The following is a 12,724-nucleotide window of genomic DNA, read 5'->3' on the forward strand; positions in this document are numbered from 1 at the left end:
GTATTCAATTCAATTACATAATACATATCAACCTTATGTTGCGGATCAAAATGTAAATAGACTGACAGATTATATAAGCTATTAAACATCAAGTAGATCAACTCAAGTTACTAGTTGAAAGTTAATTACTACTAAGTTCTCATGCAATCATTAATTAAACACAACTAAACAGATGATCTTCAACTAAGCATAACAATATCAGTATCTATTATATAAGTGTAACTCAAATTTAACAAATTTATCACTATTATGTTGTTTAACTTAGTTGCATGCAATTCAATTTAACAAGTTTGATTGACTAGATCTAAACAAGTAGCATGAATCGAATAATAGATCATCGGATTAAGTACTAATCAACCCAAAAACATGTTATTTAATCATTAAGCATGACAAACAAGTATATTAAAGCATAACAGATTCAAAACAGTTTAATTATTATTACAGAAACTCAGTTTATACAGATCTGGAAAAAAAACCAGAAACTGTACGAATATAAGCACGAAGTCGGCGTCTTTGTTCCAGTCAAGCCGGCCACTTGGACTGGTGAAGCCGGCGGCTTCATCTGATTCCCAGACAAAGTAGTTTTCATCCACGTAACCACTATGAACGTTTAGTTCATAGTGGTAGACGAACAGAAACAGAAAAAATAAATAAAACTTGATAAACAAGAGTATAAAGATAAATTCATGTACCTCAAAGGGTAGATGAAAAGAAAACTTAATTGATAACTTGATAATTTTGATTACAACTTGAAAATAAACCCTAATCTAAGAGTTTTTGTGATTTAAAGAAAACCCTAAAAGAAAAACGAAACTAGTACATTGAAAACTGATACAGAAGGCCCCCATTTATAGTTTCAAATTCGTGGCCCAAGCCGGCGGCTTCAGTGGGAAGCCGGCGACTTCACATGGCGGTGACTTCTTTTGCAAGTTTAACTTAGGCCGCAAGCAGATAAACGCGTAACCGTCCTAGGTCAGGCCGACGGCTTCAGTGTCATGTCGGCGGCTTCAGAGATCTGACAATCTTTTTGATTTTGTTTTCATTTTTAGCTTTTTCTTGGGCTTTAAGTACACGACACTGGACTCAAGCTGGCGGCTTCAGATGTAAGCCGACGGTTTCATTGCTGTCTTTCGATTCCTGGCATTTTCTGCAGAGTTCTGGAACTTTCTAGAACTTTATCACCAAGCCGGCGGCTTTAGAATGTCAGGTCGGCGGCTTCATGTTGATTTCTGCAGTCTCTATCTGTTTTTGATCCTGTTTGACACATAACTTCGATAAAATCATTAGAAATACATTTTTCCCCATGTTACCCATTTTAGTGTGTTTTAAGATTAAAATGACTTTTAAAATAGCAAGATAACTCCTTAAAATGTTATCAAAATTGTGTATAATTTAGGAGTTATCAATCATAATAGCATGTCTTTCATCATTTTGCGCAACTGCTATTTGACCATTTATAATATTGCTTTTATCTAGACAATGCACCTTTTGTATGCTTATTTTTTCTTTATTAGAAAATCAATGCTAGGTTATATATAGTGTTCGTGCTAGACTTTAATTGTATTTCTTTCCTCTCATCATTGTGCAAATGAAAAGTTTAAGCAAAATATTCCATAGCCTTACCTCTTTTCGCCCATTTTGGTCTATTATATTACCTCTAAGTAAGCCAATACTTATTTTTTCATAAGCAAGTCAGTGCTTATATTTGGCATTATTTCAAATAATAAAAATTTATATGGCGTGCTTAAAATTAAAACATTCAAAATTTGTATTAAAGTAGAAAATGTGATAATTCCCATAGATCCTTACATAAAAGGATTTGTTTCAACAAGTTTGAAAAGCAAACCAATGTTTTTGTTTTACCAAAAGACTTGATTCTCTTGGTACGCTTTCCTTTTTTCCAACATTGGTCCTTGTATACTCAAAGACCGTGATAAGATGCGTTCTATAGGGAAAAGGAACTTGACCACCAGCTTCTATCGCATCCTGCATGATGTTTACCATGATGTAACCCATATGCATGATGGTTAGTTGCAACACTGCCATATGAAATCGTTGCCTTTTTTTTCAGTCTTTTGGTGTGAAAGATTCAAATAATATTTTGTGCTAACTTTTTTTTCATTTATCACAACATAGCCATAGTTCTTACGACTAACACATATTACATATTTGTAACAATCATTACACATATCGTAAATTTGACATTACATTCCTTTTTAACATACTACTTTCTTCGATTTACACTTATTCATCAAACGTGCATTTCGTTTTTATGCTTTTTTTATGTTGCATTACCATACAACCTTTCCAGCATTTTTTCCACTTGTTTATGCAACTTTAAATTTATTGACAAAATATATTTCTGTCTTTACCATTACGTTCTTGCTAGCCTTTGATGCTTCCAAGATACTCTTTAAATAGTTTACCATTTTATATCCTTTCTTTTGCTTGTCATGGAGGATCATGATGGCACTTTCAAAAGAGTTTTTATGCTGTGGGGTTGAAGCTTCCACCGCTTCCTTGACCATGATTCCCATATAATCATTAACAAGAATGTTCTGTCTTGCTTGTTGTATATTTATGTTGTAAGAGACTTTCTTACGGACACTGTTCTTTAAGCGCATAATCGCTAAACCCTTCTCTGTTGGAAATTTGATCATACCTTGCAATATTAAGATGACAACACCTAGCTTTCGCATGCTAGCCTTCCAAATTATCACATTATACTTTGACACTATTGTCAAAACATAGAACTCCATTTCCTTTTCTCGCATATTCTGATTATTATCATCATCCACAAATTTGATGCGTAGTTTCAACTTTCCCATTGGGGTAACATATTTGCCCACAAAGCTAGACATGAGCATGAGCATTTTTAAATTCCCCATGCGTTGTTGTACATGTATTGGTAGCCATTCAAAAAACTGCTTATACATGACATTCAGAGCGCTTCCTGTGTCAATAAGCGCTTTTGTAATAGCAAAGCTTTCATTAACAATTTCACAAGATATTTTAATCAACATATCCATTGTGCTTTCCATTTCTTGGATGAAAAATCAAGCTTTTTTCCTGTTTCATAAATTCTTTCGAGTTATCACCTTGCGTCATCTGATCTTTTTCAATTACAGTGATTGTCAGCTGAGGCTGTTGCACACTGTTATTCCCCTTTTTCTGCCATGGGAACAATTTTGCTTCAGCGCTCTTAGCAATATACGATGTGTTTTTTCAATTAAAAGGTGTATTTTTCACAATTATAGAATTCGGTGTTTTGAACGCATCTAGTTCTTCACTTATCTTTGGAGTCATCCATTTACTTTCATCCTTTAGAAGATGACTTAGCTTTCCTTCGTTTAAGGAAAAAACGATGCGGTCCACCAATTCTTTACATTTGTTAGTGCTATGAACATGATCATTATGAAAAGAACATAAATGTGACGTGTCATGTATGCTTTCTTCTAGTAAAGGCATTGGTGGTGTTTGTACAATTCTTGGCAACCCTTGTTGAAGAAACAAGGATATTGAGGTCTGATCACTGAATGAGTAATATAACAGGATATAATGATGAATGTATGCTTGTTGGCGATTCCCCGAAGGTAGTACGAAGGTATCGTACTTTACGCCACCAAGATACGAAGGTAACTCATTGAGAGTATTATATGTGAGTTATTGTAACTTAGAGTGAATGCCCCCTCCAGAGATCATGTTCTCCTTTTTATAGGGTTAGGCAATAGCTCTATCACCAGCTTTCTAGGTGGATTCAGTCTTCGAGGCGATCTATGATAAGGCAAAGGGAACTTTCCCTTCGGCCGAATGCAACTCCTGCTGGCTTAAGAAAGCTACCCTGCAACATTCCTCTTTTGTCATTTGGATGTTAGTGGAAGCAAGTTTGGTCAACCGCTTACTTCTCTCCTTCAGTCTAGGTGATCTTGTGACTTTAGGAGAAGTCCTTGTCCATTGGTAACCGTGATCTCTTCGTCACCATGTTCCTTCGTTACTATTGCTTTGCATAACGGAAGTGGTTTCGTACCAACTCTGAATATTGGGATTCTACTTTGGTAGCATTCTTCTTTTATCCTTTGGGTGCCTTTATTTGAGTTTGAGGACATCTCGCCCTCAATTTGTATTTGACATGTGTGTTCTTGTGATCCATTCTTATGTCACATATCCTCGTTAGGTGCGATATCTCCGTTAGCTTAGCTTCGTTTATCTTGACGGGGGGATACACTATCAAGCCCCCCAGTTTAATTTTACGAAGCTTTCTGACCAAGCTTTGTTGAATTAAACTCAATCTGCCACTTGATTACTTGATTTGACGTCTCTGATCCCAGCAATTATTTACCCGGGTACTATTTACCTTTTTGCCCCTGTTAAATTTTTTCTGTTTAAATGGGCTTGAAGGGTGAAATGGTAATTTGCTGGTACGGTTACCAAAGTAACTCAGTAATTGATGGGACGGTTTTCTGCTTAGGGGTAATAAAGGGTTGAACTTTGATTTTTCTCTTTCATTTTTTCCCTTCTTTTTTCTTTTGCTTCTCTTCATCATCCGATCATCTTCTTTAATTCTCAAAAAGGTATTGCTCTGAACTTGCTATCTTTTTTCTGTTATTTTGTTATGGCTAAAGTAGGGCTTCGATCTATTTCTAGTGTTGTGACCCCCGAACGCTGTGAACGCCTCTGTAAAACCCTAGGTCTTAAAGGAGATGACATAATTTTACCGGAATCCGGGAAGTTCATGCTGGACTTTCCGTCAGATTACGTCGGAATGTACACGCAATCATTTACAGAATGCAACCTTAGGATCCCCATTTCATCATTCTTCCTTAGCGTTCTGGATTACTTTAAAGTCCATGTTTCGATTGTTCACCCTCTTACCATCAAAAAGATCTTGGCTTTTAAATATATGTGTAAAGCATATGGCGGCCAACCTTCTGTTGACTTATTTCGCTGTTTCTTTCAAACTGGTGATGCTGGGAATTGGGTTACAATTGCCAAGCTTCGTAAAAAGAGGGGTAGTGTGATTGATACTCCCATGTGTTTTGCTTCTTCCATTCCCGATGTAAGGAATTGGAAAAATTCCTTTGTCTATATCAAGAAATCTTTTTTTCTTTCCGGACAAAATTCCCAATGCCATTGATAGCAGGTGGGCCACTGTTCCCAAGCAATATAGTGATCCTATTCCTGAGGATGCTAAAAATGATCCTCTCTACGGTAGAATTTGTCGTCATCCTATAATACCTTCATCTCTTCCGGATTCCCTCCTTTTTAAGCTCGGCATATCACCTTCGTGGGAAAGAGGTGAAGCTATTCTTGTGTACTTTTGTGGTGAAAGGGGTAGGTTTTGCATGCCCATAGGTCTTATTTTTGTTTGAACCTTTTGTTTTATTTTTCTGACCTTGCTTACTCTTGTAGAGATATCTTTGCGAAATGTTATCAAGTCCTTTGGGGTGAAACAGATGACTGAAGCTGTCCGTGCTAGCACTGTGGTTAAGGAGCTTAGTTCTCCTTCTTGTTCTGATTTTATGGAGGTGGACAATAAATCGGAGAAAGTAGCTGAGTCTAGTGCTCCCAAGGTTCAACACAGCGCTAAGGTTGCTTCAGAGCACGAGCCTATTGATGTTGAAGCAGAGCCTGACGTATCCAAGAGTATTCCTGTTAGGGCATCTAGGCGTCAGAAGGCTGCCAGGAAAATGAAAGAGGTTGTTTCTAGTTCTCCATTGAAGAAAGCTAGATTTGCTCTTCGAGATGAAGATACTGATGACGAAGCTCCAGTTGAAGGTTTTGGCGACAATGTTCTCTTGGGTACGCTTTTTATTAGTGTTTTTTATTTGAACTATGCTTTGTTCTCAAATATTTCTGTGTACCTCTGTAGGTGATGTTCCTGATATCCCTTCTTTGGAAGCTTGTTTCGATGTGTTTGATGAAATGATTCCCTCTGAGTTCGAAGATGCTTTCGTGGATACCTCTAAGCTTATCGATGTTTATACTGCTCATTGCTATCGTTCTGCTATTTATAACCACCTCGTCCTGTCCTGTTTGAAGCAGAAATCTGGCGATGTTGTGTGCCTAGAGAAGGAGGTGGAAGAGCTTAGGGATGTCAATGCCTCTTCTAAAGAGACTGTGAAGAAGCTCCAGGAGCAATTGTTATTGAACACATCTTGGGAAAAGGAGGTGAAATCAGCCAAGAGTGAGAGTCTCAGCATGCAGGGGAAACAGAAGCTTGATGAAAAGAGGATTGCTGACTTGGAAGAAGAGAACAAGGCTCTCCGTCAGGAAGCGAAAGCGTTGGCAGATCAGAAGAAGAGGTTTGATGGTTTAAAAGCAGATTATTCTGATGTGATTACCCAGGTCATTCCACATGTCTGTAGGCAGGTTATTCACAGCAAAGAGTTGAGCACGTTTGTTGGTGATGTTGTTCTTGCTAGCAAACTTGAGGAGAGGTGTAAATTGTTGACTGAGTTATCCGAACAGGGCAAGCTTGAGCTTAGAAGTTATCCGGATTATACCGATCAGGCTTCAGTCATTGTTGATGCTACATGTGCTCGTTTTGCCGATGCTGAGCTCAACTATGTTGCCTCTGTTGCTGCTCACTCTGATGCTAAGCCTATGGAGCTCCTTCCCTTGGTTGCGGAGCAATGATCTTTGTGGTTGGTTTGTTTCATGATCCTCTTTTGCTGTAGTGACTTGTGTGCTAATTACCTTATGTCTAATGTACTTTTATCAGGCCTGCGTGCCTGCTGATTTGGGGATTTGTTGCCTATGAACAATTTGTACTCAGTATTTTGTGGGTTGTCATGCCCATCTATGTGTCATTACTCTATTTAACTTTTAAGCAGGTTATGCCGTTGGGTGTTTTGGCTGCCTTTCGGTCATCTAGGTGTGAATCTTTAGTGCCAAAATATGTGCACTTATTTTCTTGTAGAATTTTCCCCAATACCTTTTTGTGTACTGCTTGAGTGTAGGGAATACTTTGTGACAACTTCGACATACCCCTTGGGTTACCTCTGGCATATTGCTATAGTTTGGCAAATATTTCTTATGGGAATATTTTGCAATAGCTTCGGTATACCTCTTGGGTTACGTCTTGCGTATTGCTTGAGTTTGACAAGTATTCCTCTTGGGAATACTCTGCAATAGCTTCGGTCCTCTTGGGCTACCTCTTGCATATTGTTAGAGTTTGACAAGTATTCCTCTTGGGAATACTCTGCAATAGCTTCGGTATACCTCTTGGGTTACCTCTTGCATATTGCTAGGGTTTGACAAGTATTCCTCTTGGGAATACTCTGCAATAGCTTCGGTATACCTCTTGGATTACCTCTTGCATATTGCTAGAGTTTGACAAGTATTCCTCTTGGGAATACTCTGCAATAGCTTCGGTATACCTCTTGGGTTACCTCTTTCATATTGCTAGAGTTTGAAAAGTATTCTTCTTGGGAATACTCTGCAATAGCTTCGGTATACCTCTTGGGTTACCTCTTGCATATTTCTAGAGTTTGACAAGTATTTCTCTTGGAAATACTCTGCAATAGCTTCGGTATACCTCTTGGGTTACCTCGCAGCAATATACCTTCGTATAGAAAATCTTTTCTTATCCCTCTTGGGTTACCTCTTGGTTTTTTCAAAAGATAGTAGGATTGCATTCAAATTTCTTGTGGTAGGAAGCGTGTAAGTTTCAACTACCCATTACAAATTTTCCTACTTTCATACAGCTAAAAGTCTAGAAATAAAACTTTCGAAGGTTTACTCCGTTCCAGATTCTGGGGATCTGTTTTCCCTTTGTGGTTTCAAGTTTGTATGAACCATTCCCAAAAGCTTCGGAGATTATGTATGGGCCTTCCCAAGTTGGACCCATCTTTCCTTCGTATTCTACTTTGCTAGTACTGTTGAGCCTTAGGACATAGTTCCCGACCTTGTATACCGATGGTTTGACTCGCTTATTGTAATACTTCTCAATCGTTTTCTTGTATGCTACTTCCCGAATTAGCGCAACTTCCCTTCTTTCCTCCATGTGGTCAAGGTTAAGACGGAGGTTCTCCTCGTTCTCTTCAAGGTTCACGGTTCTGTTGGTTAACACTTGTATCTTCACTGGCAGTACCGCCTCAGTTTCGTAAACCAAACTGTAGGAGGTTTCTCCGTTACTCCTTTTGGGGGTGGTTCAGTGAGCCCATAGAACTAGGGGGAGTTCTTCCATCCATCCTTGGTGGTATTTACCCAATCGTTTCTCGATGCCTTTTAAGATATCCCCGTTGGTTATTTCAACCTGTCTGTTCCCTTGTGGATGGTAGACGGAGGTGAAGGTTTGCTTTATCTGCAGTTTCTCGTAGAACCCCAGAGAGATGCCTTCAGCGAATTATTTACCATTATCCGAAATGATTTCTTGGGGTATCCCAAACCAACAAACGATGTGTTCCCAAACGAATTTTTCTATATGTTTCCCCGTCTTGGTGCTTAGTGGTTTTGCTTTCGTCCATTTTGTGAAGTAGTCTATCTCAACTACCAACCATTTGTAGCCTCCTGGGGCCTCGGTGATTGGACCTACTAGATCTATGCCCCATTTGAGAAAGGGCATGCTGATAGCACCAATATCATTTCTTGCTTTGGCTGTTTTTGAACTTTAGCGTGGATCTGACATGGCTCACAGGTTCGTAAGAGTGTAACTGTATCTTCGTGCATGGTTGGCCAGTAATACCCCATCCTTAGTATCTTTTCCACGATTAACCTTGGTCCAGAATGAAGTCCACATATACCTTCATGCATTTCTCTGATGATCATCGAAGCTTGGTTTGGTCCGACACATCGAAGCTATGGGGTAAGAAAAGATTTTCTATACAGGGCTCCATTCATCATTTTGTATGATGGTGCTTTGATCCGGATCTTTAGTGCTTCCTTTTTGTCTTTGGGTAAAATTCCGAGTTCCAAGTACTCCTTTATTGGCTTCATCCATGTGTTTTATTCTTCAGTGATTAAGTCGTGGACTTCCTGAGCTTCGATGGACCTTTTTTCTAACACTTCGACTAATACTTCTTTCGCCAGGTGCGCAAAAGTGATAGAAGCTAATTTGCTCAGGGCATCTGCTTTCTTATTTTGACTCCTTCTCACATGTTCGATTGTGAAGCTTCTGAAGCTTTACACTAGTTCCCTGACCTTTGACAGGTAGAGTTGTATGGTAGGTTGTCTTGCTTCAAAGATACCTAAAACCTGGTTAGCAACAAGTTGGGAATCTACAAAGGCTTGCAAATGCTCAATTTTCATTTCTTTCGCTATTCTGAGCCCGGCGAGAAGAGCTTCACATTCTGCTTCGTTGTTGGTTGTGTTGGATTCGAAGCGTAGCGCATAAGTATACTCTTGCCCCTCTGGGTTAATTAACATAAGCCCTGCCCCTGAGCCATCAGAGCTAGAAGCTCCGTCGGTGAACAATTTCCATTCCTTCGTTTCAACAGGCGGAGTGATAATTTGTGCGAAGCTAGAGTCACTCCCTTCGTCTGTCTCCGTTGTTTCTGCCATGAAGTATGCTAACACTTGGGCTTTAATTGAATGACGAGCTTGAAATTCGATGTCATGTTCCCCGAGCTCTATGGCCCATTTGGCCATTCTACCCGACTTTTCTAGCTTCATGAGCACCTGTCTAATTTGCTTGTTAGTTAACACAATGATAGGGTGAACTTGAAAGTACCTTCGTAGTTTCCTTGCTGTATGAACTAGGGCGAGCATTAGCTTTTCGAGTTCTGGATAGTTGACTTCCGCACCTTGTAGAACCCGGCTTACGAAGTATATCGGGACCTGTACCCTTTCTCTCTCTGCTACTAACACCGTACTGATGCATTCCTTGGACGTTGCTAGGTAGAGATAGAGTGTTTCCCCTAGCTTCGGCGATGTCAGGGTTGGCAGGTTAGCTATGTGTGCCTTCATATCGACGAAGGATTGTTCTGCTTCTTCGGTCCAAGATATCTTTTTCGCTCCCAAACATCCTTTTAAAACTTTGAGGAAAGGTAACTGCTTTTCAACCCCCTTGGACAGAAAACGGCTTAATGATGCAAGCTTCCCGTTTAAACTCTGCATTTCTTTGACTGTGGTTGGGGTTTTGAGTTGTTGTAGCTTGTCTACTTTCTCCGGGTTTTCTAAGATTCCTTTCTTAGTGATATAATATCCTAGGAACCTTCCTTCATCTACCCCGAACGAGCATTTCTTGGGGTTTAGTTTCATGTTGGCTGTCCGAAGAGTGTCGAAGGTTTCTTGAATGTCTTTCAACAAAGTGTTCTCTTCAAAGCTTTTGATCACCATATCGTCAAGATAAGCCTCCAAGTTTCTCCCCAACTGCTTACGAAAAACTTTGTCTACCAGCCTTTGGTATGTAGCTCCGGCGTTTTTTAGTCCGAAGGGCATCTTCTTATAAAAGTAGATCCCCTTACTTGCGAAGAATGAAGTCTTTTCTTCATCTTCTTCGGCCAATTGAATCTGATGATAACCCTTGTAGGCGTCAAGAAAACACTTATACTTGTACCCGATTAGGGATTCTACCTTCCAATCAATCTTAGGCAAAGGATAGCAATCCTTTGGGAAAGCTTTGTTGATGTTTGTGAAATCGACACACATTCTCCATCCTCCATCAGATTTTTTCACCATGACGGGGATTGCAACCCAAGTGGGGTATTCTGCTTCTCGGATTATGCCAGCTTGGAGTAGTTCTTCAACCTCTCTGCAAGCAGCCTCATCTCTCTCGCTGGCGAGGTTTCTTTTCTTCCAATGTATCGGCTCTAGGTGCTTGTATTCGTTGAGCTTATGCTCTGTGGAGAAAGTCGTTCCATCGATACTGAGCGTTCGAGGGATGCCGGTCATATCTCCGTATTCCCAAGCGAAGATATATATATATATTGGCCTGTAGTAACTTGTGAAATTTTTTCTTCATTTCCGTAGGTAGTGAACCTCCGATAGTTACTTCTTGCTCTGGGAACAAAGGGTTGATGGAGATTTTCTCTTCACTCGGACCTTCCTCTCTAGTTTCAAGGATACATTCCCCTAACTTTTCCCTTGTTTCCCTGATAGCCATGATTACCTTTTCTCAATCATAGGTTGAAACTAGGGTACCAATACCTTCGGGCGTATGGAACTTTACTAATTGGTGTATAGTAGATGCAATTACTCCCATCTTCATCATGGCTACTCTCCCTAGCAGAATGTTATGATGTGAGGTGGACCGAACTACTACAAAGTCTAGTGTTTCGGTCCTGGACAACGGTGATTCTCCAATGATGAAATCGAGGTCTATCTCTCTGATAGGCCAGCATCTTTCCCCGGAGAATCCGACTAGGGGTACTCTTGGTGGACTTAGGCAGGCTTTAATGGCAGGGCTAAGCTGATCGAAACAATGCTCATACATGATGTCGCATGCACTGCCGCCATCCAAGTAAACTCGATGTACTTCTCTCTCGAAGATTCGTCCGTTGATTGTAACAAGTTTATCGGAGGGAGTGATGGTATCGAATGCTAGGAAGGAGATCTCTTCCCAGTCTATCACTCCGCTTTTTCTTCCCCTCTTATAGGTCCTTAGTTTCTCGACGGCGAAGCATTCTGCGACAGTCAGTATGGCTTTGTCTGCATTTGGTTTCTTTTCTTCGGGTTTAGGTTCTTGCTTCGGTACCTTGGGGTTTCGTATGCCCTTCACTAGATACGTTAATTTTCCTGATCTGATGGCTTCCTCTATGGCCTGCCTCAACTTTATGCAGTCGTCAGTTTCATGCCCGAAGTCGTTATGAAAGTCACAAAATTTGCTTGTATCTCTCATCCTTCCTTTACTATTCAGCTTCGGTGGAGCTTTAAAGGCTAGGGCAGCCCTTTCGGTAGCCATGATTTCTTTAGGTGACTTTATCAACTTTTCGAGGATCCCAGGGGTGTTTTCCCTTCTGTAAGGGGAGAACCTGTTCCGCGCGTTCCTTCTTCTAGACTTTTCTTCACGGTGACCTGCCTTTTCATTCCGCTTAAAACCCTGGGATTCTTCGTATACGAAGCTATTGGAGGTGTCTTTAGCATCTAACCAAACGTACGCTTTGTCTAGCAAAGCTTCGTAAGTGTTGGGAATATCTCGGCTAAGATGTTCCACCAACGCTCGGGTCCTACATCCGTATAAGAGTCCCGAGATTCTTTGTGACTCGGGGAGTCCGGGGATCTGTTGGGTTTCATCCGTATACCGGATAAGGAAAGCTCTCGAAGCTTCGCTTTCTTTCTGCTTGATACTGTGGGCAGCAACATGATTTTTCTTGTGTTTCTTTTGCTGGCTGAACTTCGACCTGAAGAGTCATTTAAGGTCCTCGAAACTCGAGATGGAATCCTTTGCTAAAGAATCGAACCAGATCCTTGCATCGCTTTTGAGCACGTATAAGAACGCGTGGCAAGCTACGGCTGTGTCCCACCTTGACATTCGAGCCGCACCTTCGAAGATATTTATAAAATCATCTAGGTCATCTTTTCCCTCGTAATATCCCAGGTGGGAAGGTATCTTCATCCCGACAGGTAGCGGGTGGTTTTGTATCGAAGATATAAAAGGAGTTTTTTGACTCTTCCAGAATTGGTCTAAGCATCCTCCAATGTTTCCATTAGCTTCGTGGAGGAGGTTGTTTGCTACGGGGGTGCCTCTGGCATACACATTTTGGTAGGAAAAACTATCCCATGGATTACCTCCGTTCCATATTTGCGACTCCATAGGCAACGAAGCGTTTTGATGAGTCACCAT

The 12,724-nt window shown here is 40.5% G+C and overlaps 2 protein-coding genes across 2 annotated transcripts; both read right to left on the reverse strand.

The window, feature by feature from the left end:
* Positions 1–7,714: 7,714 nt before the first annotated feature.
* Positions 7,715–8,941, reverse strand: LOC139859666 (uncharacterized). The gene is made up of 3 exons (XM_071848446.1): positions 8,828–8,941; positions 8,209–8,305; positions 7,715–8,082 (listed from the first exon to the last, which is right to left on the reverse strand). The coding sequence occupies exons 1-3, from the start codon at positions 8,939–8,941 to the stop codon at positions 7,715–7,717; spliced, it is 579 nt and encodes a 192-aa protein (XP_071704547.1).
* A 2,115-nt stretch (positions 8,942–11,056) lies between these two features.
* On the reverse strand, positions 11,057–12,724 carry LOC139859667 (uncharacterized). The gene is made up of 2 exons (XM_071848447.1): positions 12,342–12,724; positions 11,057–12,281 (listed from the first exon to the last, which is right to left on the reverse strand). Exons 1-2 carry the CDS (start codon positions 12,722–12,724, stop codon positions 11,057–11,059), a joined length of 1,608 nt encoding a protein of 535 aa, XP_071704548.1.

This window comes from Rutidosis leptorrhynchoides, chromosome 7 (assembly GCF_046630445.1).
Source record: "Rutidosis leptorrhynchoides isolate AG116_Rl617_1_P2 chromosome 7, CSIRO_AGI_Rlap_v1, whole genome shotgun sequence".
Lineage (NCBI taxonomy): Eukaryota > Viridiplantae > Streptophyta > Magnoliopsida > Asterales > Asteraceae > Rutidosis > Rutidosis leptorrhynchoides.